The sequence below is a fragment of the Typopeltis vanoorti genome, chromosome 19 (assembly GCF_054136105.1).
Source record: "Typopeltis vanoorti isolate ZY-2024b chromosome 19, IOZ_Tvanoo_1.0, whole genome shotgun sequence".
In the NCBI taxonomy this organism is placed as follows: Eukaryota; Metazoa; Arthropoda; class Arachnida; order Uropygi; family Thelyphonidae; genus Typopeltis; species Typopeltis vanoorti.
Genome location: NC_143567.1, coordinates 17,321,375 through 17,347,135, shown reverse-complemented (window position 1 = coordinate 17,347,135; position 25,761 = coordinate 17,321,375). Strand labels below are relative to the sequence as shown.

General features: G+C 35.9%; 1 protein-coding gene across 3 annotated transcripts in view; it reads left to right on the top strand.

Moving 5' to 3' along the window:
* LOC150095884 (long-chain-fatty-acid--CoA ligase 6-like) overlaps window positions 1–25,761 on the top strand; it is a 267,968-nt gene that overhangs the window by 201,889 nt on the left and 40,318 nt on the right. For all 3 annotated transcript variants that reach the window (XM_090409680.1, XM_090409678.1, XM_090409679.1), the window contains exons 14-17: window positions 472–544; window positions 3,183–3,271; window positions 9,690–9,806; window positions 16,248–16,391. In XM_090409680.1, the coding sequence (XP_090265806.1) occupies window positions 472–544; window positions 3,183–3,271; window positions 9,690–9,806; window positions 16,248–16,391 (423 nt within the window). The remainder of the gene's footprint in view (window positions 1–471; window positions 545–3,182; window positions 3,272–9,689; window positions 9,807–16,247; window positions 16,392–25,761) is intronic.

The following is a 25,761-nucleotide window of genomic DNA, read 5'->3' as shown; positions in this document are numbered from 1 at the left end:
CGAGCCAACAGTATTCAAGACAAGTGCTCAAATCAGATTTAGATTAGAAATTGAATCTGAAATCGTATGACCAAAGACTAAACCACATGAATTCTCAGAGGAAAACTAAGTGTGAACAGGTGGCTTCAGTGTCAGTACCATATCAATGAAGATTTCAGAATAGAGCTTGGCCTTACTAATATTCATGAATGGCAAACAGAGTAAATCTGAACTGTTACAGCAACTTTAAATACAAAGATAGATTAAACTATTTGAAGCAAGTATGGTTGAGAAATATGCAGAATATAGATGTTTTATTGAGTTAGGAATATTTAAAAGTATTATATAAACAACTTAATACTTATTATATATTAAGTGGTTTCTTTATCATCTGGGATTAGAAATTAATCATCTGGTTATGATGATTAAACCAATATTTTAAGTTATTTTTTAAATAGTTCTGAAAGCATTAACTTACTCATATTTTGATAGGTAGTAGAAGGTTATGGGCAGACTGAATGTGTGGCACCCTGTACACTTTCAATTCAAGGAGATAACAGTGTCGGTAAGTTCAAAATTATATAATTACAAAAATTTTAAAGTTATGATATAATAGTTAATGTTAAAAGTAATGTTGTAGAGGACATGAATCATTCCCTTCCTTTCCATGTATTGATACCTACACTACTTTGACAAAAAATAAATGCATAAAGAGTTCATAAGTCATGCTTTCATTACTACCATATGCATTATTTAACAAGTTATAGCATCATTCGTAGCAAGTCGTCCCAATACCCCTTCTGCTCCTTAGAGTAGAGAAACAGTTCTGAAAGACCACCTTCTGGATGGGTATTTATCATTAGATGTATGTGAGCTTTGACATGTTACACATTAATGCTCATGAACTGCAGAAGCAAGTACTTTCTTTGTCTTTCAAAAAGTTGTGTAAATCAGTACACAACTTGTAGTACTAATTAGTACTTGTAACACTAATCAGTACAAGGATTAGGCAAATCTCTAATCCTTGAAGAGAGGTTTTTAAACACAGTAGCTTCTTCATAATGACTGCTGATTACCATGTAACCTCAAAAGAAAGATCACTGTATGTTATTTCAATGGCCATTTTATTAAGTTATCATTATTACCTGACTCCTCCAGGGAGTCCAAAGACTCGAGGGAGGACACCTACTCTACAGCCCTGTCTCCACCAACAAACTGCAACTACACCAGTGCCATCTACCACTCACCACTAGTATTTTCACAGACAATCACAAACATCCATGCCCATGGTGGGATTTGAACCCGCAGCCTTTAGCTGGAGAACAGATACGCTAACCACCCAGCCAACCAGCCCTGCAATTATTTGCTGCTTTCCCTTAATTTCAGATGCATCTGTAGAGACGTGAATGCAGGATGTATAAATCAGCTTCACTAAACAGATATATCAGTTACTCATAATCATAGGAAGAATTAAGTTTATCATGACTTTTGTAAAAACTAACTTTAACTTATCAGTTAACAGAACTTCAGTGAAAGCTACTGCTAGATGAGATCTGCATAAAGGAATGGTTTTATGTATGAAAGGCTTAACATCTATTAAATTATCACATTTTATATATCTATCTGATCCACACGTACAACTATAGCACATTAGTGCTGTGTGTGTAGACGAGGGATAGAAAAAAGGAGAAATCTGTTCATTTTGCTTGAAAAGATGAAGGTTGTAATCTTTGGAGGAAAGAGTGAGAGAGACCGTTCAAAAGAAGTAGATGGAATGAAAGAGTAGACAGTGAACTTGATTTGGGAAGTTCACTGTCTCCTGTGAAATGTAAAAGGTTGTTAGCAAGGGCTGTTGGTTTAATGATTTTGGAGGAGAGTGGAGGATGAATAGTGACCAATTCAGCAGCGTACACTCCATGAAAGTATCTGTAGAAGAGGCACAAGGCAGAAACTGAACATCTGTGTGAGAGATCATTAATTAGCTGGATTGCCTTCATTTGGATAGAACTGAGCAAAAAGGGGATTTTGGTGCACCATCCCAAAATATGTGAGCAGTATTCCATGATTGGGCAGATTTGGGATTTGTATAGAGTTAGAAGGTGTGAAGTAGTGTCTTGTGTGGAAAAGTACACCAAGATTTTTTGGCAGCTGGAGAAACTATAGTTGAAATGTGCTTGTCAAGAAAGACAAATGTTGAAAGTCATTCCAAGAAGAGAAATCTGACTGTGTTTGGATATCTCAGTATTACTGAAGGTAAGGGGGGGGGGGACTTTCTTGCAAGACATCAGAGTGGACTGAGTTTTGGTGGTATTGAAATCTACAAGGTTGTCATTGTCCAATTGGGATATAGCTAAGATGACAGTTCGTGTCACCTTAGTCATTGTGGATCTGTAGGATTTTAATACTTGAGCACTACAAAGTTTGTCAAATGAAATGTAGGAATGGAGTGGATTGTCATAGCTGTGGATAGGATTGGAAGTCTGTGAGAGCAAGTCATTTATATACAAGAGGAGCAGAGTGGACAAAAGAACTGAACCCTGGGATACTCCTGCATAATGGGGAAATCTGAGGAAGGAAACCATTCACCATGGCATATAGTGAGCGACCAATGAAAAAGTTGGCAATCTATTTGCATAGTGTGGAAGGCAAACCATAGGATAGTTAAGTCGGTCCCTGTGCCAAACCTGATCAAATGCCTTCAAAATGTCAAGTGCAACCACATGAGTTTTTCAATGGCTCGAGTCCAGAGGTGGGTGGTGAAAGCAAGATCAGCTGTAGATTGCATGTGGTGGAATCCATTCTACTGGTCGTTGACGACCTTCTCCATAATGTTAGAGAGAACAGAAGTGAGAGCAATTGGATAGTAGTTCATCCACATGAGCCTTTTATGCATTTATAATGCACCTAAGATTTCCCTTGCCTCTCTGCAACAAAAGACATCACCAAAACTTATGCTCACACATTTATCATTATTACTTTTAAAAAATACAATTAAACATGAACATTTTTGTAATCTTGCTTGTCATATATTAGTCTGTCAGTTAAGGATTTTTCTACACTATACATTTATGCCTCTTTCATATGTTATTTCTCACATCATTTTAAGACTGAACTTTTAAGTCACTTTAAAGTAGCGTTCTTAAAAATTCACTTATAATAAATAGTATGGTGGTATTATAATTGCAGTTACAAATGTTTTGTAGGTCATGTTGGACCACCAATTTCTTGCTGCCACATTAAGCTTGTTGATGTGCCAGAAATGGAATATTATGCTCAGGAGGGACAAGGAGAGGTGAGAAATGTTTTTCAAAATTTTTGAGCCAGTGATTATCATTTAATGCCACTGAAAACAAAAACTTATTCACACAGTTCATAACAAATAATGCCAGATATTCAGATTTGATAAGTTTTTGTTACTTTTAGAAGGGAGAATTTTTATTTTGTTTTCTGGAAGCCACTTTTATATAGTCCACAGAATTTTCACAACTTTGGATGGTTTGAAATTAATCAACTTATTTCCAGATTAACCTTTTATTTCTTAACTGCCATTTTAATGCTCATGCTGTTTGCATTTTCAGACTAATTTTTTCTGCATGATGGAAGTGACCTGCTTTCAGTGTTTAGAGTGCATGTCTCAATTTTGTACTTAACACTAAAGTAAAGTTTATAAATTTATAGCCTATAGGCCATACATTTTTAAAATCTGCAAATCTGTTTTATGTTTACATGTAGTGGGATATGTATTACTAAGATAGAGTACAGAATAGGGAAGAGCACTTTTGAACAACTAAACATGTGGCTGACATTTTTTGGGAGAAGAAATTGTTTGAAAATCCAAATTAAAAAAAAAATCAAAATATGCACCTTGAGCATTAAAAGCATAGTAAATCAAATTGGACAATCTGGAAATAAAGCAGTGATTAATTTTAAATCCACTTGAAATTATAAAAATTCCGTTGATCTGAAAAATAAAAATAACTGCCATAGGATGCCAAGAAAAATTTAAAAATTTCTCCATTTCATGAATAAGGTAATAACTTACTGAGAGGAGACCTCCACATAGCCTTTAAAGGAATGCGGAGAACCGACCAGGGCTTCTGACCTAATGTCCAATCCTCACCTTCTCGTGGTGCACCCTGTTGGGTATCTACTTTGATACTGAACGAACGAGGATGGGCTGGCAATTTGGGATTTAGCCGACCAAATTGTATTCTTATTGGTTAAACCAAAATAAAAAATGATGGTACAACATGACAAAATTTCATGCCGGCTGGGGCGTCGCCCGGTTAAACAAGGCCCCCGTTGTTTTTGCCAGGGAACCAGGGCGAACAGCGAAAAGTCAGCTACTGGAACAAATCTGAAAACAAACCCCAACTCAACATCACCAGAGTTAAAGATCGGTACTATCAACGTAAGAAGCCTGAATGGCAAAGAAATGGAGCTAGCTGAGGAATTAGATAAGTACCAGATCGACATAATAGGGGTGACTGAAACAAAAAAGACCAAAACTGGTGAGATCTTTCTGAGCAATAAATACAAAATGTTATATTCAGGCAATGACAATCAAGGAAAAGAAGGAGTAGCCATAGTATTCAACACAAAATACGAGGCTAATCTTCTTGAATGGCAGTCAGTCTCAAGTAGAGTAATGTGGGCAAATATGAGAATGGGGAACTGGACAATGAGACTTATTTGTGCCTATGGTCCCACAGAAGGTTCTACCAAGGTAGAAGTGGAGGAATTTTTTGAGGCTTTAGAAAAAGCAACTGACACAATGAAAAAGGAAAAGTTAGTCCTTGTTGGGGATCTAAATAGTAGAGTAGGAAATGATTGTGAGACATACAAAAATATTTTGGGAAAATTTGGAGAAAAGAGCAAAGCTAATAATAATGGCAAATATCTGTTGGATTTCTGCTCAGGACATGGGCTGGTTATTACTAACACCATGTTCCAACATAAAAATGTGCACAAATTCACATGGAGAGAAGAGGCTAGGAATAAGAAAAGTCTCATTGACTATGTTATTGTTGATGGTGATGTTTTCTCCCTGGTGCAGGACACCAGAGTGTACAGAGGATTTGAAATTGGAAGTGATCACTATTTAGTCTTGAGCAGGATAAAATTGAATTTCATATTGAAAAGAATAACATGTAAGAAAGTTTTAAAGCGAATAAAAGTTGAGCAGCTCTCAGATGTGAACTGTAGACTAAATTACAGAAATATTATTGAAAAGAAAATGAAAGAGTTTGAGAACAGGAATCAAACCTTGGAGATTCAGTGGCAAACTCTGAAGGAAACATTGATTGATTCTGCCAGAGAGGCATGTGGTGAGGTTGTGTGCAAGGATAAAAAAATCAGAACTCCCTGGTGGACACAGGAAGTTAAAGAGGCAGTGAAGGAAAAGAAGAAAGCATATCAAAAGTTCCTGGCAAATAAGTCAGCTTTTACTCTTACAGAATACAGAGACAAATGTAAGAAAGCTAAACAGTGTGTAAAACTAGCTAAACAAAAGTCATGGGAGGACTTTGGCAAGAATATAGAAAATAAATATCAAGAAGGTGGCAAAATATTCTGGAGGTTGTTGAAGAAGCTTAGGAATGGAGGAAAGAGTGCTGTAAAAGGAATTAGAGATGATAAAGGTGAAATGAAAACAGGAGAAAAAGATATCCTTGAAGTATGGAGTAATTACTTTGAAAAACTGCTAAATGAAACAAGCAGTGATGACAGCACAGTGATAAAAAAACACTGACCAGGCATGCAGTCAGGAATACATATCCATACTTGAAGTAGAAAAAGCCATCAAAGGCTTGAAATGTGGAAAAGCAGCAGGAGTAGATGATATTCGACCAGAAATGCTGAAGTATGGTGGTATAAGAGTCTTACAATGCCTGCACTGCATAGTTCAGAAAGCCTGGACAGAGGGACGAATCCCTGATGATTGGAGTAGAGCTCTCATAGTACCCATATATAAAAAGGGAAATAAAACTGAATGTGAGAATTACAGAGGTATTTCCCTACTGAGTGTTCCTGGCAAGATCTATGCAAGTATACTTGAGAAACGGTTGAGAAGAATTGTGGAAGAAAAGCTTGGTGAAGAACAAGCTGGATTCAGGCCAAATAGAGGCTGTCAGGATCAGATCTTCACTTTACGACAAATAGTCGAGAAAGCATGGGAATATAACAAAGATCTGTATTTAAGTTTTGTCGATTTGGAAAAGGCATATGACAAGGTGCCAAGAGAGAAGCTATTCAATACGCTGCAGTTATATGGTGTCAATGGGGCATTATATCAAGCAATACTTAGTCTTTATTTGAGTTGTGAGTCAGCAGTTAGAATTGAAGGAAGTACAGGAAGATGGTTTAATGTTAAATCTGGTGTGAGACAAGGATGTACATTATCCCCTCTGTTATTCATTATCTATATGGATCACATTATGAAGGAATGTGGTATTAAACCTGATATCAAAATTGGAGATATTAATGTCAGCTCTTTGCTTTATGCAGATGATGTTATACTTCTAAATAAATCCGCTACAAGTCTGCAAGATTCTCTGACTAAATTGAATAGCTGTTGTAATAGATATGGTATGAAGGTCAGCAATAAAAAGACAAAGACAATGAAAATAGGCAGAATCATTGAAAATGTCAACTGTGTTGTGAATGGAGAACCTGTGGAACAAGTAAAACATTTCAGCTACTTAGGCACAATTTTTACTGAAGATGGTAAACTAAATATAGAAATAGACAACAGAATCAGCAAAGCTGGTATCGTGGGAAGTCAATTGAATAAATTCATATGGAATAAGAAAGAAATTAGTCGGAACACTAAATTAGCTGTATACAAGACTGTGTTCAAACCAATTTTAACTTATGGATCTGAGAGCTGGGTCAGAAGTAAAACACTTGACCAAAGACTAGAGACCGCAGATATGAGAGTCCTGAGAAAGATTAGAGGCGTGAACAGATGGCATCAATGGCAATATCATATTAAAAATGAGGATATTAGGAAAGAACTTGACATTGTTAGCATCCAGGAATGCGTTAGCAGAGCTAATCTCAGATGGTATGGTCACTTAAATAGAATGGGAGAGGAAAGATTAGCAAAACAAGTGTTCTCTGCCAGGTTGGCAGGAAAACGACCCAGAGGAAGACCAAGATATAGGTGGATTGATACGGTACAAAGTGCCTTAGACGATAGAAATATAAGATCTGATAATGTTGGAGTCTTGACAAGTAACAGACTGATTTGGAGGAAAATTGTAGATAGGAAGTTAGTAATGATGTAATTTTTTCATGTAGTACTGTCATATCCTGTACACCCCTTGAGGGTACATGGCAGGAATTTGATGATGATGATGATGATGATGATGGTAATAACTTACTTTCATCAAAATACCCAATTATGCAGCTTCGATTTAGTTTAATTTGATTTCATATGGAATGATTTCTGTTGCTCTAACTTTCTGTCCCTCATGCAGAATTCATTTGATTTGTTGTAATTAATCACCATCCAAGTTATACATAGTTTTAAGAACTTGATTGGAAGAAGTGAAACTCATCTACTTTATACCCTCAGGAGGTCTACCAGATAAGTCTTACTCAAATAAAATTCATAACTACTTGCTAAAACTGTTTTCAAAAAGTTTTAGATCTGTTTCAGATCTGAGTTGATTCAGCTGTTATACGCATCTTTTAAAGAGTGGACATGTATAATGCTATGCATAATGGGAAGGGTCATCACCCGGACCGGTTTAGACTTTATTGAGGTCTCTTCAGTGGGAGCCAGACCCAGAGGTGATACCAAGGTTGAAGCAATGTAGAAGTCATATTTCCATATGCCAAGGATACTAAGGAAAGTGATGAGAACTTAATCCACCTTTGCCACTAGTTGCCCTAGTCCTAAAAATACTTCAGGCGCAAACTTGTTTGCTTATACTTGGATAAAGGATTAAACTAAATATATAATTTATAGTCTAACCAAGTGGGGAAAAACTTACAATATTCATCTACTCCCTTTCTCCTTTACATCATTGACCTCCTCTTTCTGACTTCAAATCATACTTGGTTTTGCTAATGACAGTACTCTTGATTCCTGAGAAAGCCTGCAGCAGTCAAATAATTTCAATTTTCGTGATCTGCTATAACCAATAATCTTATGCTGATCTCTTCACCGTTCTCAGGTGTGGTTGAAGACAGTGAATTTCAATGCTGTTGAAACATAGTCCTGTCTTCTTACCCACAAGAGATCCTCCTTCACTCTCTTTTCCTTTTGATAAGGTTCCAATATCCTCTGAAGATCAGTTTCCTTTCTTGTGCTAAACTTTCACATCTATCTTATCCTTGCATAAATATATTACCAATAGCTTTCTCAGTCTCCAAAAATCTTTTCTTTGAAACACTACTTTCTTGCTGAACTCATAATACTAAATCTCAAACTTGATCAGTCTTAGAATATTTTCATATTTAGGATGGTGCACTCAACCTAAGAATTCTGAGTCCCTTTAGTCACCTTCCCATAAGTACTGTTTCACATTATGCCTTTTTTTTTAATAGGTACTTTTGCTGGTGTTGATTAGGCTATCTATGCTGAGCTAGCCACTACCATTCCTCCACTTTGCCCTACTCATTTAGGAACTAGATCATCTACTAGACATCTATGTAGTCCAACTCCAAAGATGAAGCGAAATTCCATCTACCACTATTCTTTGGAAGAGCCTTCTCCATATTTTTTTCTTAAGAGTACACCCAGCTTTTCAAGACATTTGTCAATACATCATTTTCTACTTACTTGCTTTCAACCTATTCCCCAAGAAGGGCAACAAGTCACTGCTGTCAAACTACTGCCCTATATTGCTCACCTCAGTCCTATCTGAAGTAATTACTCCTTTCCCAACTAGCTATATACAGTATTAACATATTATAGTTTGATTAACCAACCTCTTGTTGAACAGTCCACACAAGACTGTTCTTATAGGGCTTGTGACCTCATGTGGGATCAATAAAAGAAATGGCAACTGTTCTGCCCTCCAACATCAAACCATATGTTTCAATCTCAGTGTGTCATGGATGATATAAATATGTTTAGGCATTAGATGAATTTCATCATTTGGGATCATCCTCTTGTTTATTAGAAGCCTGAAGTAGTTTGTTTTGCTAGATTAACTTGCAATGGGCTATGCTAGATAATCTTTCATGAGTTTCTGGATACCTATTTAAAAATACGTTGCCCTAATAAATAAGTTATATACATTATCTCTGATATGCTGTTAAAGCTAAGTAACAAGTTTGACTTGTAGCAGACTGGAGTAGTGTCTTTGGACTCCTCAAAGTTGTCAAATAATAATAATAAACCTGTTGTGATAACATAGCAGTTCTGTTTTCATAATATAATCATTCTAAATTCACTGGCTGCTTTTGCAAAAGGAGAACTAAGAGCTTATATGTATTAAATTGGCCAGCTTAAGTTGAAATCCCTTAAAATGTTTTTGTACTGTAATAGGAAAAGTGTTTTCAGATTCTGTGTGCAACATAGATGTTTTGAGGGTTTGAACAAAGTCAACAATTCAGTCCATTTATAGCTAATTATGTATCTGTTATTGCATAATTTATTTGTAAAAAAAAAAAAAAAAAGGTATACATTGCTCTTCTCTATCATTGAATATTGGAAATGTTTTTAATTTTGGTAGAAACTGACTGAATTATTCTTTTAGGTGTGCATAAGAGGATTGAATGTGTTCAAAGGCTACTTAAAAGATCCAGAAAAGACTGCCGAAGCTATCGATCAGGATGGTTGGCTTCACACAGGAGATATTGGAAGGTGGCTGCCTGTAAGTTGAACTAACATTTTAAGAATGCATTCTACCAGAAATTTAAATTAAACCTGAAACTTTATTGCTTTGATGAATCACTTATTCAAATATTGTGAATTCAGAGCAGCTCATTTTATGTTTCAAATGGAATAATTCTGAATTATGTTCATTGCAGTTTGAGATGTAATTTTATTTTATTCATGACTGAATTGTTGACTATTCAGAAAGATGTTTTCAGTTAATTTAGCAAGCAAGACAAGCTTCATAAAAGTTTTCCCATATCAATTCCATTTGTTATATTTGTTTACCACAAATGCCTGCAGAGATGCAGGCATTTGTGGTAAACAAATAGTTTTTTTCTGAACATGCTTTAAGCAGACTTGACTGGATTTTAAGTTATGAATTTTGATATTTGACACTTAAACAACCCTCTGGAGATTGAAAGAAAGTGTATAAAAGGAGACTGATTTTTGAATTAGATTGTGATAAATACATTAAATGATGAATCACTAACTTATTTTTGGAATTATTGCATTAAATTTAAGTTTGCCAATTGTAATTTCATTGCAAAACAAATGCAGAACGAATTTATCTGTTTGATTCATCTGTATATCCTGGTAACAGAATTAATCTAATAAGTAGCATTAACATTTAAAAAAAAACACTTTGCTATAAATAAAACTTCCGGAATAGTGAACATATCATAAGCCTTCCTTCAAGCAAAGTGTATCCAGAACGGAAGTGTTGTGGTACCCAATTTCAGTGATCAATTGTTTTTAGGTGGTTGAGCAAGGTGTTTAAAGTTTGGCATTCTTTAGGTTATCTAGTTAGAGGCTGTTTTTGAGTATGGACATATTACAAAGCTCCTGCAAGATTGAGTTTTCTTGGATTAATTGGTATATTTTAGTATATTATAGTTTTTAGTGGATTTATTGTATTTAATGCATCTACTAATATAATTGTAGATGAATTGTTAATTTTAGATGGTCTTAGAAATGGTACCAAAAAAAATTCCATCAGAATGAAGTCTCAAAAAGCACAAGGCAATGTAGATACCAGAGACAAGAACCTTTCATTCTATTTAGCATAGGCATTGCAACCTTTTAGGATAACTTGATATTTGAAATATCCAGATTAAAACAAATGAGAACAATTGACTAGAGAATTAGAAAGAAAAAAAATTCAAACTTCTTTGGCAGGATAAGAAAAATTGGCCAAACAAGAAGAGGCAGGAAAAAGTGCTGAAGTAAGATACCTTAATGTTATTATTCATTGTTAAGTCAATTAGAATGTACAAACAAAAACATGGTATTGGAAGTGTATTTTTCACTTGGTTAGACTATAATTTAATAACAAAAAGGTGGCACACCTTTTGGCAACTCCTATAGGTAGAGATGACCTTGTTATTGCTTCTGCCTGGTATCTCCACATCTGGGCCTGGCTCCCACTGAAGAGACCTCAATAAAGCCCTTCCCTTAATGCATAACATTATACATATCCACAAGGAGATGTGTTTTGCATTATGGGAGATACTGAGATAGGAGTGATGTAAGCTTGCTCCACCTTTGCAACGAGTTGTCCGGTGTTGTGCTACCTTACCCCAGTCCTGAAGATACTTTCAGGCACAAACTTTGTTTGCTCACACTTGGATAAAGGATTAAACTAAATTTATTATAAAAACATGGTACAGTGACTCACTTGTGAAATTTCGGCTTGCCAATGTAGCCACTGCTTTGAGCTTCCTGGGAGTGAAAACTAAAGATATAACAAATGTAATAGAGAAATGGAAAAGTAAGATGGTGGTGTTTGTTGGAGCTAATGATTTAAGAGGAGCAGTGATACAAAAGGATTGGTAGAAGGGAAAGAGTGAAAATTATTAGCTAATTATAGAGATGACAGTACTGAATTAAGGAAGGCTATATAAAATGATCTGATGCACAGCTGTGTAGAAATGGGTGCAAGTTCTTGGATGTGTGGAGTGACTTTGATAGAAAAGACTTGCATGAGAGGGATGACCTGCACTTGAATGAATTTGGCATCAGAAGCCTGAAAAAATTTTGGTGAGACCTAATGCAGAGTTGGAAAGTAGATTATCATGAGAGGATGGAGAGAAAGTTTGTGTTCTTCTAAATCATACATCTGCAATCATAACTATGGTCAATCTAGCCTTGCAGACCATATTCTGGATACAACCCACAGGATCTCCTGGAGAAAAACTTGCTCCATGCTCCACCATAGTAAATTTGAAAAAGAAAGACTATTTTTAGAATTTGTGACAGCATTCAGAAATCAACAGAATTTAAATAAATGCAGTTGCATAAAACTTCCCAAAATTTGGGAAACATTATCAGAGGTCTCACTTTACATCCTATGCCAATACAGGGTGCACCACCTAGATAGGACTTTAGAGTCACCCATGTGTTTCACAAGTTACTTGCAATTCTGAATATATCTCACTGACAGATGAAATATTGGAAGCATTAAAATTTGTTTTTAATCCTTTCCTAGTGCTGTAAATATTCCATTTAAACCTCCAACATGTCCTCCTAACATTTAAGTCGAAACACAAGGATGAGGAAATCATTTTTTATTTACAAGGCCTTAATGACTTCATCTGGACTACTGTGCACAGATTTGGTCTCCTGGATTCAGAGGGTGTAAAGACATTGTGGAAAGTCTGCAAATAAGAGAAACAAAAATATCAGGATTATGGGTGGACTGCAAACACTAGCCCACCATACACTAGATATGATAGGTCCATAAACTTCTAGAAGGGTGTAATGGGATACTGAAATTTTTCATTGTGGAAGAGAGGACAGGAAACATCCATGGAAATTAAGTTTGTGTGTGGTTGAGAAAGAGGCAAGAGCTAAATTTTTCTCTTGCTGAGCAGTGAGTGGAACAGCTTGCCTATTTAAGATCTAGTGTGAATGAGCTTTAAGAGAAGGCATGACAGCTAGTGTGGGTGACATTGGTCTCTCATGATGAGGCCTTGACTCAGTGTCAATTGTCATATCTTGGTGACATTGTTTAAAAGCCAAGAAATCTAAGACAGTATTGCTCAAAAGATTCCTTTTTTATTATTGGCTATAGGAGGAAATGGTGGCAAAATAACCAAAGAACATAATGTTCTTTAGTTATTCACATTTGACATCACAAGATTCTGTATGGTCATATTTCATAGAATTTTGGGAGTGAAGCCTTCTGCTAGAAGTGGTAGGCTCACAGATACTGTTTCCAAACAGTTAGTACAATCACAGACATCCATGCCCATGGTGGGATTTAAACCTGCAGCCTCTTGGCTGGAGAGCAGATATGCTAACCACTCAGCCATCCAGGCTGGCTGCCATATATGAATGTGGTATATTGGCAAGGAGAACTGTGATAAAGGTCAGAAATTTGTCCTTTAAAAGAATAGTCATTGATAGCAATATGCATGAAAATAACAGGTAATCGAAACTGACTGACAAATGCTCTAATTTTATTTAGAGTTGTTTACTTAGGAAGGTAAATAACTTGCCAACTCTTTGTTTTATCACTGGTTTCTTAGCTGGATAATTAGTCACTTTCTTTGGATCAAATTATTTTTGCATATTTTGAGAAGACCATAAATTAGTTTGTAGTTGGTTAGGTTATATTTGAGCAATTTATACTTTTGTCATTGACTGAGTTTACTGCTTATAGGTAAGCTGCACAGTTCAGAACATTGGTAGCAGTTCTGTTGTCTGCTTTAACAAATCGCAATGTTTTTGATTTTTAAAAGCTTATTCTGCTAGATATTCTTGGATATTTGAAACTGTTAATTTTTAATGTAGGAATGTGAGACATGAGATAAAATGGATTTACCTTGAGTATTATATTTTTATTAGTATCAAATTTTCTTTCAAATTCAAGGAATTTGATACATCCCATGGGCCTAAAAGCAGATGTTTATCTTTAGCTGAGTCAAGAAAAGTTCTTTGGAAGAAAATTAAGGTTCTTCATAAAAGTAATCTCATGGAATATTAATACAGAGTTGTTGAGATCTTGCTGCATCGACCGAATTTAAATAGAAATGGACTTAAATTATACTTCTCATGGGAAATAATTCTTCACAAATTCCAGAATTCACATAAATTTAATTATGTATACACTGCTTGGAAAGAAGTCAATGAATACCATAGTATAGGGAACAAACAGTCATGACACCCACCTTAAGATGTAGAACCTTTCACTGTGATGACTATAGCAATCCTACAGAACATACTTTCCACAAGTGTATGATGGCAATCAATGGGAATTTTGGATCATTCTTCCTGTTGGCATGTAATGAGATCCTGGACTATTGTGGGAGGGGGTAGATGTCCCTTGCTCAACACTCTAGTTCATCTCACAGATGTTCAGCAGGACTGAGATCAGGGCTCTGAACATCTGTGGGATGAATCATGCAGTTATAGCAGCAGCCTTATGACACAGTTCATCTTGCTGAAACAATAGTCAGTTCCATAGAAATGTTGCAATGTAGGACACATTGCATTTAATTCATCCCCTTTTCTTTAAGAATTTGAGCAGCTTTTATAGTGAAAGATACTCAACTATACAAATATTATTCAATAAAAAAAAATGAGTTCTAAAAACAATCAAACCTTGGAGTGTTAGTGGCAAACTTAAGAAAACCGAGTTAGCTAGGAATGCATGTGAATTTGTCTGAGGAAAAAAAAATAAGAACTCATAGTGGATTCAAGAAGTTAACAACATTCCTGGAAAAGAAGAAAGCATATCAAAAGTTAATAAGTTGGATGTCCTAAGAAGAGAAAAATATAAAAGCTAAATTCTATAAAAGTAGCTGAACAAATATTACTAAAAGACTCGCAAGAATATACAAAAATATCAAGAAGGCATTTTTCAATAACCTCCAGTGTTCTGGAGGTTATTGAAAAATACTTACTTAGATACACTACTTTGCATGTCTTATGGTTCATTATCTTTTTCTGTTTATAGAAAACGTATAGGGGGAGGGGTATTTGCACAAGCAATCACACAATCATCCAGCCCAACAATATAGTATCCTAAAAACACTAACTCACAGAGTGAGAGCTGTCTATTCCAATGACAATGCTATTACCACTGAGCTCACTTACTTGTCACACTTCTTTAGCTGATGGCTGTAATCTCCAAAGAATAGACAAAATGCTAAATGCTACTTGAAAAATCCACTTTCATTGCCCAATACTGAAGATTACAGCAAGATTGTTACCATCTCATCATTCAGGGCACATCAGAAGATATCTAGAATGCTTAATTAAATATCAGCTCTGCACCATGTTTAACCTATATCAAATTCTCAGTTCTCATCTGTTCACCTAAGGACAAACTCCTTCTCACATCCTGCAGTGTATGAAGTCCCATGTATTTGTGACCTGTCTTATTACAGACAGATAGGTAGAAATGTTGACATCTGCCTTAGAGTGAAAATAAATACATTTGGCACTATTGTTATGGCAAGTTGGAACTAGTAGATCATGCCATTTATACAGGATCAAATGGAAGAAAACAAAGATGCTACACAGCAGTCATATTTCAGAAACATTGTTTTTGGAATCGGCAGCAGTTTTAAAACATTCTCTGAAACTCAAGTATGGCTGTATCAATTTACCAAAAATCTGGGGGACGTTCATTTTAAAATCTAATTAATCCTTGTTTTTTTTTTTTTTTATCCAACAACAGATGGTGCCAATTATAGTTCCTTGTGTTGTCTGCTAAAATTTTTAAACTAATTCCATTGCTAACCAAATTGTTACTGTTTATGTACTGTAATGGTTTTATTGCTCTGAAGATGCTGGATATTAAGCTAAATATTTTCTTATTGCTCTACATTGTGAAATTAATGAGATCCTGGACTATTGTGGGAGGAATGTAACAGGTGCTTACTATTATTAATTTTGCTCTTTTCTCCAAATTTTCCCAAACCATTTGTCTGATATTCACTTCCTATTGTTATATATATATCCAACAAGGATCTAATTAACTTCTTCTTTCAGCTTCTTTTTTTAATAAATTAAACTTTCTCCACTTCTTTAGAACCATCTATGTACCATAGGCATATGTCTTGCTCCAGTTATCCATTCTGATGTTTGCCTACATCACTACTAGAAATTGCCTTCTACTTAAGTTTATCTTCGTGTTCAGTGTTATACTACAGCTGCTCCTTCGTTTACCTGATCATTATTGTGTGAATAAAATATTATTTAAAACAATCTTGCCCATTTTTGTCTTTCAATAACACCAGTTATGTTAATTTCTATAATTCTGCCAGTTCCACCCTCCCTCCTTTTGATAGTTTTTATGTTGATTGTGCATCTTATTAATCTTAGTCTGTTTGAATTCTGAAATGGAAAACATTTGATCTTATAAAATCTTAAGTGTCTAGCCTTAAGAAATTTGAACTAGTTATAATATAAAATATGTATTTAATTGCAGAATGGTACACTTAAGATTGTTGACAGAAAGAAGCATATTTTTAAATTAGCCCAAGGAGAATACATTGCTCCAGAAAAAATAGAAAATATATATTTGTCAAGTTTATTTGTATCTCAGATATTTGTTCATGGAGAAAGTTTACAGGTAAGTCAACTGTTATTATTGAATTTTAAAGATTCTAATAAGTAAATATAAAAATTTTAATGATAATGTTTAAGTGCATGTAAGCCAGGTAATATCTGGTATGATCCATCATGGGGTTAAAAATTAGTTAAATGCATATAAATGAAGACATACCTTCAATTTTGTCTTTAAGATGGTCTTTAGTTCATTATTTTTATCTTTTAAAGGATTATCCAAAAATAAACTCACTTTTGGAAATCAGCAACTGGTTCCACCTTGCTCATTGGTGGAATGAGTTGGGGCCTGACAATTTCAAGATTTAGTTGAATTTAGAAGTCAATCCGAATAAATTATTATCCTAATCTTAGTTACCAGGAAAGGATAGCTGTCTCTTCTGTAATTAAAAGGCATTACTTATTTCATCTTGGTAATCATTTTGCACTTTTTTTTTACTTGGATTGCAATTTGGTCTTTTGACTAAAGGTGAGTTAGCTGGTCTCATATGGAGGTAGGGTACTTGGGTTTTTCATCCCTCAAAACAAACTGACCTGTGAACACACACACACACATGATCTACAGTTATAAAATATGTACTTAATCTCTCATTAGGAGGGCTCAACTGATCCTAAAGGATGGTTGAGGAAAGGGAAGAACTCCACATGAATGAATAAATAAATTGGTTTCTAATGTTTTTTAGATGCATTGTGCAAAATTCCAGATTAATCTGATCATATGTTAGATATTCTGAGACTCTGGCTAATGGTTTCATTGGCATTTGCTGTTTGAAATCTTTATAAAAAAACTTGGCATTCCAATTTGTTTCTCTCAGACTGGGAAAAACTTCTGCACATGTAGCTGCTCTTGCTTGATAGAATTAAATTTGGAATTCATGTGCACAAAATGTCCATGTAATTCGGCTTTTATTTTATTCAGATCGCTTATTTGTAAAATTTAACTAAGTAATTCAAACTGTTCTGCATTAGCTGGATGCACTTTACCAAAATTTTGATATTTAGAATCTTTGTTAAAGTTTATTGAATCATTTCAATCTTGTTCTTAATGAGATCATTTCTGATAGCAGAATTAAAACAATGTGTTGTAAATTGCATTAGATATATTTTTTTGAAGTAACACCAATTCAGAAAGATTTTTACCTTGGGTATACTATACGTTAAAGATACGCAGAAATTTTATAAACTTGGTTTTAATCCTATTTTCCCAAGTAAGCAAACGAGCTAAGTTTGCGTCTGAAATATTTTCAGGTCTGAGGCAACTCGTAAAGGTGGACTAAGCGCTGATCACTTCCATTTAGTATCTCCCATAATGCAAAGCACATCTCCTTGCAGACATATATGATGCTATGCATGAAGGGAAGGGCCACTACCCAGACTAGTTTTGACCTTTATTGAGGTTTCTTCAGTGGGAGCCAGACCCTGAGATGGATACCAAGGTTGAATTACTGCAGACTTATATTTACCTATACGAGTTGCCACAAATGAAAGACCTGAAAATATTTTAGGTGAAAACTTAGCTTGTTTGCTTAATTGGGAAAATAGGATTAAAACCAAGTTTATAAAATTTCTTGGTATCTTTAACATATAGTATACCCAAAGTAAAAAGCTTTCTACATCTTTCTCTCATCCTGAGATTTTTATTTAACAAGGTCAAAGCACCTTGTGGCAACTTGTTTAGGTAAATATAAGTTCTGCATTGCTTCAACCTTGGTATCCATCTCAAGGTTTGGCTCCCACTGAAGAGAATTCAATGAAGGTCGAAACTGGTCTGGGTAGTGGTGCTTACTTTAATGCATAGCATCATACATCTCCTCAAGGAGATGTGCTTTGCATTATGGGAGATATTAAGGCAAGTGATCAGAGCTTAGTCCACCTTTTCCCAAGTAAGCAAACAGCCAAACATAGCCTGTTTGCTTACTTGGGAAAATAGGATTAAAACCAAGTTTATAAAATTTCTTTATCTTTAATGTAACACTGATTGTTCTTTAAATACTGTACATTTTTCAGACATTTTCTTGCAGAAATGCAAAAATTCAGTGCTGAGCAGTTTTACATTGCTTTACATGAAGCATGATATTTTCACTATAAATGTTGTTTCATAATAAGGAAATATGTTTTTGCTGTAGTTCTTTTATTTAATATTTTGGATCACTATTAAAGTTTTTCAGTTGGACCACATTAATGGCAAAACTAGGCAGAACTGCATACAGCATTAGATCAAAAATGGATCTGGTTTGCTTGTTCTGATAATCAAAATACAAGAATTTTTGTATTTTGATTATCAGAATGTTAAGATAGTTCTAAAGTGGCTCTGCCTCAAAAATCACCATGCATCATTTGGAGAACTGAAACAGGACAAGGAAGAACAAACGTGGTGTGGTAAACTCTGTCAGGGGAAGGCTTGTTCAAGAGTGACTGATAGCCTGGCACCCTGAAAAGAAGCCCTTTTTAACAAAAATGAGATTGGCTTGGTATTATTTCTGAGAAAATTCTCATGTTACTCCTCTAAAATAAACTATTATTTTAATGGCTAATATAGCCTACATGTTTAGGAATGCCTTTTTTTTTTTTTACAATGTCATTGGCTCTTTACCAAAATTGCCCAAATCTTAGGGCAATACTTTTTATAACACTTCAAAGAGCCAATGACATTGTAAAAAAAAAAAAAAAAAAAAAGCATTCCTAAATGAAAGTGGGCTATATTAGCCATTAAAATAATGAGATTGGCTTAGTTAAATTGGTGCAAAGAGCATGCCAGATGGATCCCTGATCAGTGGAAAAAGAGCAAATTTTTTATCTGACAAGAAAAAATTTAACTTCAGGGTTAAACTGATGGTCGACAGTTTGAAGATGATCAGGAAAAATTCAACACTATCTGATGTCAGCAATAAAATTCTCAGCCAGTCAGATGATCTGGGGCTGCATGTCTTATGGTGTTGGTCTCTTGCATTTCAGAAAAGGTTCATTGAATGCACATATGTATACCAGAAGATTTTAGAATTGCTGCCTACTATCAGAGGCCACTTTACCATAACAACAAACTGCATCTTTCAGTATGACTGTGCCCCTTGCCATAAGGAAAAAAGTGTAAGTAATGCTATTATAACCCTAAAATGTACCATATGAACTGAGTTTAGTACTTGAAAAAGCTTTACTTTTTGTTGCAGGTTAATAAGTGGCTTAATGAACATTATTCAGTCACTATTGTGGCCAGGAAACAGCCCAGATCTCAACTGCATTGAGAATTTGTGGTACCAAATGAAGACAAATACACAAGAAGCTGAAAACACCTGCTTCTGGAACCGTATGGAACCAAGTTGCATCTATCAGGAAATTGATTTTGTTGATGCCAAGCTGTAATAAAGGCAAGAAGAGAACCTGTAAAGTACTAAACAGCAAGGATTGAATTTTTAGTTTTGAATGTCAGTAAAACTGTAGCTGAATTTTGATACAGGTGTTTGTTTTTCCAGTGAAAATATCACTGTCCATTCCATTTTGAAATATTTGCAAATTTGTCCAGTTTGTTATCATTTCCTAATTATGTCACGTCATGTACTAAAAAGAGCCAAATATTAATCAAAAATAAAAATGTTATATTACCTTCATTATTTGTAACAATTATTCTATTATCCCTTTTCAAATAGGCATTAAAATTTAAATACCAAAAAAAAAAAACATGCTTACAGCAGTTGATATGGTTTTGATGAACAGAAGTGTATGTATAAACTACTTTTTACTCCTCTGCTGAATTAAGACTTCAGTATAGTATACTTTTTTTTTTTTTGAATAATCTTTGTATTTAAATTCGATGTACAATTGGTTAGCTGTATGCTTATCATTAGGACAGTGTAGAATGTCTATAGGTTTAGGAAATTCAAGCTCTGTATAGGTCACTTGTCATGTAGTATCAATCTGCTCTTCTGCCTATTAATTTGTTTTGTGTCCATATATGCAAGTATTGAGTAATATGTTAAATTTTGTTAGCAAAAAATTGTTGCAAAAGATGATTTTCTGGAAATCATCCAGAAAATTTGTATGTGAAACATGCACAAATCATACCTAGTTCCATCAAATTAGGAGAGGAACCTCAACTGTGAAAGAACAAAACTATGGCAGTCTGAAATTCCTTCAGAAAGTTAAGTGTGTAAGAAAATGGAGGATGAAATTCTAGCTTGCTTGGATATGTATGGATAGATCGCCGCTTGGTGTCGCACTGATTAGATCGTCGGCTTGTCGAGAGCTCCTGAAAAGATTAGTAGTATTTTGTGTTAACATTAGATATTTTACTAGAATTTTAAGTAGTATTGTTTGCTTTTTGTTTCTTGGTGTGTCTGTGCAATTTTTGCGTGTTTTCTGTTATTTTAATTATTATTTTTAAGAAAAGATAGTGTACACATGGCACCGATAAAGAAAAAAAATGGCGCCATGTTTGTTTAAGAGTTTTGATGTAAACGAATTTATGCAATGTGCTGTCTGTGAGATGTATGCCTTGCGAAGAGCAGTGGGAGTCTGGTTAGAAAGTGATAGTGGAGTTAATGTGTAGAAAGTGTAAAGAGAATGAGGACTTCAAGCGTGTTTCGTGTGTCGAGAGTGATATCGTTGACGATAGTCAGAATGTAGAAAATGGCGGTGTGCTAGAGAATTGCGTGGTAGTGCCAGATAGGTGTGAGAGCGTCGCTGAAAGTGTAAATGAAGGTAGAAACACAGAAAGAATGGATGATTTGATCGATAATGAAAATGGTGAGATAAATGCGAGTAGCGAAATTGCTCGTTTGAATGGTGCGATACACAGAGCTAAAAGACAACTGGAGCGTATGGAAAAATGTGTGTCGAACGTACCGACAAATAACCGGCAGAAGTCTGTGACGGCAAATAATAGAATGTTCGTAAACGTCAATAAAATGAAGGAGCAAGTGCTGTATGGGGATTCGCTATTAAGAAGTGTAATAATTGAGAGTTTAACGAAGTCGTACCAGCCGGGTGCAAACATAAAGGATGTCAGCGAATCTATTCGACTGCAAAAACAGAGGGTGAAAGAGATGATTATCGTGGCAGGAACGAATGATTTGAAAGAGGACAAAATGGAAATGATAGAGGATGTGAGGGAGTTGTTTGAGATAGCAAAAGAGAAGAGTGAGAGAGTTAGGATGGTGAGTATCTTACCGCGGTATGACAGCGAAGTGTTTAGAAGGAGGGCCATAATTGCCAATGACTTTATGCGTGGGTTATGCATGGAGAGTGGTGTGGAATTTGTGGATGTGTGGAATGAGTTCAATGGGCGAAAGGGCTTATATAAGATGGATGGGTTACATTTGAATGGAGTTGGTGTACGGAGACTTGAAAGAGTGTTTGAATGATGTGGAAGTGGATGTACAGACTCAGGGAAACTAGATTTATTAAGAGGGCGAGGGAGTAGATATGCAGACTTTAGGGGGACAGTTAAGTGTATGAATGAGTATATTATGCCCGAGCGAGTACGACGGACAACAAATCAGAATGGGATAGTTAGTATAAGGTATCAAAGTAGGGATGGGACAAATGGGCTTCTGCGATTCATGTACACTAATGCCAGGAGTATTAGGAACAAGAAGGAAGAGTTTTTGGCCATGGTTGGCACTTCCAGGCCATAAGTTGTCGGTATTAGTGAAACATGGCTGACAGAAGATGATAAAGCTAGTGGGATTGAATGTGACGGGTATAGCGTGTTCAGGAGTGACAGGGTGAATAAAAAGGGGGTAGGAGTGTTATTGATGATAGCTGATGAGCTTCAGCCAAGGAATATAGAAGTTGAACTGCAGGATGGGGAAAAAAAGCACATTTGAGACTGTTTGGTGTGAGATAGAATCTAGCAGAACAAAATATACAATTGGGTGCTGCTATAGACCGGGTGATGGAGTGGATGGTGGGGATAGTATGCATAAGCAAATAGAAGAAATGAGTGGAAGGAGGGTAATTATTATGGGTGATTTCAATTATGGTAACATTGACTGGAAAGAGGAGAGGGCACATGGGAGGAAGGAATTGGATTTTATGCGGTTATTAAGGGACAACTATCTACGGCAACATGTATTGGAAATACCAGGGGGCAGAGAGTGCCGGACCTAGTAATTGCAACTGAGAATGTGTAATTGTAATAGTAATTGTAACGAACATGACCATGTTGCCACCAATTGGTGAGAGTGACCATAAGGTCATGACTTGGGAGGTGGCTAAAGGAGTCGAATTTACAATTAAGACAGGGTACATGTCATACTTACCAGCCCGGTAATTCCACAAGCTTAGGTGTGTGCTTGGCTCAATGCCATGGCATGTAAAACTGCAAGGGCTGGATGTTGATAGTGCATGGGAGGTGGTTAAGAACTGTTTGCAGGAGGCAATGGTTGACTGTATACCAAGAGTCCGAATAATAAATCAAGTAGGGGTTAAATGGATGAATAACACTATTAAGCTTGAGCTGCAAAAAAAGAAACAATTGTGGAGGGAATTTAAGGAGAAGGGTGACCATCAGGCACAGGAACAGTATAAAGCTCAGGCCAGGATGGTAACAAGGGTGGTAAGAAAAGCAAAAGCAGATTACGAAAGGAAATTGGCCACGCAGGCTAAAGAGAATCCCAAACAGTTTTTTCATTATGTTGCAAGTAAAAGAAAAAATGCTCATGGTAGAATGATCTTAAAAAATGCTGAGGGTAGGGAGGTAACCGAATCAGTCGATATTGTGGAATTACTGAGCGAGCACTTTGCAAGAGTATATCATCCAGGTGGTGACTTTGCAGGAATGGAAGAACCAACAGGTTATACTGGAATTGTGATGAATGAAGTAGAGGTAACTAGTCTATTACAGAACCTCGATGTCAACACATCTGTGGGATTGGATGGTATACCAGCTCATGTCGTATGTGAAGCGGCCAAAGAATTGTCAGTGCCCTTGACCATTTTGTTTAATTTGAGCCTCAGGACTGGGTCAGTTCCAAGGGGGTGGAAAGAGGGGAAAATAGTTCCACTGCACAAAGGTGGTTCCAAGGCTGCTGTTGAAAATTACCGGCCAATCAGCATAACAGGAATCATTATCAAGGTCTTAGAGAAAATAGTCAAAAGGAAAATACAAGATTGGATAGAAGAAAATGGGATACTGTATCGGGGACAGCATGGTTTTGTGAAGGGTAGGTCATGCCTCAGTAACTAGCTCATGTATTATAACACAGTGACTGCTGAACTGGATAAGGGTAATGGGTTTACAGTGATTCTACTGGACCTTGCTAAGGCCGTTGACAGGATACCACATGGAATTCTAATCAGTAAATTGCAGCATATGGGAATGGACATAGGGTTGGTGAGATGGATAGGAGGGTGGTTGACGGAGAGATATCAGAGAGTGGTTTACTCAGGAGTAGAGTCCACAAAACGCCTGTGACTAGTGGTGTGCCACAAGGATCTGTTCTTGGACCACTGCTGTTTAATTTGTTCATAAATGATATAGGAAAGGATCTGAGAAGAACAGTTCATTTGTTTGCGGATGATGCGAAGTTGGGTAGGGCAATAGTGAATGCAGATGACGTCAGAATTTTGCAGGATGATTTGGATAGATTGGAGGTCTGGGCTAAGGAGAATGGATGTCAATTTAATGTGGCAAAATGTAACGTTATGCATTTTGGGGTGAAAAGATTGGCGGCAGTTTACTGCATTGGTGGAACCGTGCTCCAGGAAATTGATAAGGCATGTGATTTAGGAGTGTTGGTGGATAAGGAATTGAAATTTAGGGGACACATTGCAAAAGTGGCCAAATCAGCTCATCAAATCACTTGGTTGCTGAAGAATACGTTGACAAGCAGAGACAAGCAGGTTATTGTTCCTCTGTATCGAGCCTTGATAAGACCCCCTCGACTACTGTGCTCAGATTTGGTCACCTAGGTTTCTTCTTGATGGGGAGGAGGTGGAGAGAATCCAGAGGCGAGTGACCAAGATGATAGCAGGTCTGTGGAATGAACCGTATGAGAACAGGTTGAGGATTTGTGGGTTGCAAAAATTGGTTGATAGGCAGAGGAGGGGAGATATGATTGAGACATTCAAATTATTGAAGGGTTTCTATAAAATTAATTCAGAAGATATTTTTGAGAACAGGGCTGGTTGTGGGAGGACTAGGGGACACCCAATGAAACTGGGCAAAAGTGTGGTTAGTAAAGGTGTTAGAGCTGGGTTCTTTACTTTTAGAGTAGTGAATGAGTGGAATGCGCTCCCTGAGTCTGTGGTGGATGCTGTGACAGTGAATGAGTTTAAGGCGAGGTATGATAGATACTGTATGAATGTCGAATAGTTGTGATGAATATGATTTGGGGCCTCCCTCGATGAGTCTAGGGACTTCCTGGAGTTGCCTGTAATAATAGTAATATGTACCCTCAAGGGGTGTTTAGGCTACTACAACAGTACTACATAATTTAATTGACATTATTAATCTCTTATCAACAGTCTTCCTCCAAATTAGTCTGTTACTAGTCAGCACTCCAATATTTTATCTAACATTTCATACTTCTAAGGCACGTCTGATTGAATCGATCTACCCAGACCTTGGTCTTCCTCTGAGTCTTTTTCATGCCATTTTGACATCAAACACCTGCTTTGCTAACCTTTCCTCATCCATTCTATTTAAGTGACCATACCATCTTAGATTAGCTCTGTTCACACATTCTTGGATTCAATGTCAAGTTTCTAATATCTTCATTTTTGATATGATCATTGATGCCATCTGTTCACTTCCCTAATTTTTTTCAGAGGTCTCATATCTGTGGTCTCTAATATTTGATCAAGTTATTTATTTCTAACCAGCTCTTGCATCCATAACTTAATATGGGTTTTGGACACTGTTTTGTTTTCTGCTAGTTTAATGTTTAGCCAATTTCTTCCTTATTCCATATAAATTTATTTTCAACTGGCTCCACCATATCAAATTTTCTTATTCTCTTGTCTATTTAAAGATTTAATTTGCTATTTTTGAAGACTGCCTAAATAGCAGAAATATTTTCCTTATTCTATAACTAAAGAATAAGCCTTGTCCTGCCTATTTTCATAGTTTTGGTCTTTTTATTGCTGATTTCCATGTCAAATTTGTTGTAGCTATTATGGAATTTAGTTAAGAGAATCAGAATCTTGGAGACTTGCACTGGATGTGTTTTATGAGTAAATTATCTGCATACAGCAAAGAGCTTCATTTATCTGATTCTAATATCAGATTTAATGCAAATTTCATTTATAATTTGATCCATATAGATAAGAGTGGAGGTAATGTTCTTTCTTACTCCTGATTTTACATCAAACAATCTTCCTGTATTTCCTTCAATTCTAAATGCTGACTGACAACATAAATATAGATTATATATTGCTCT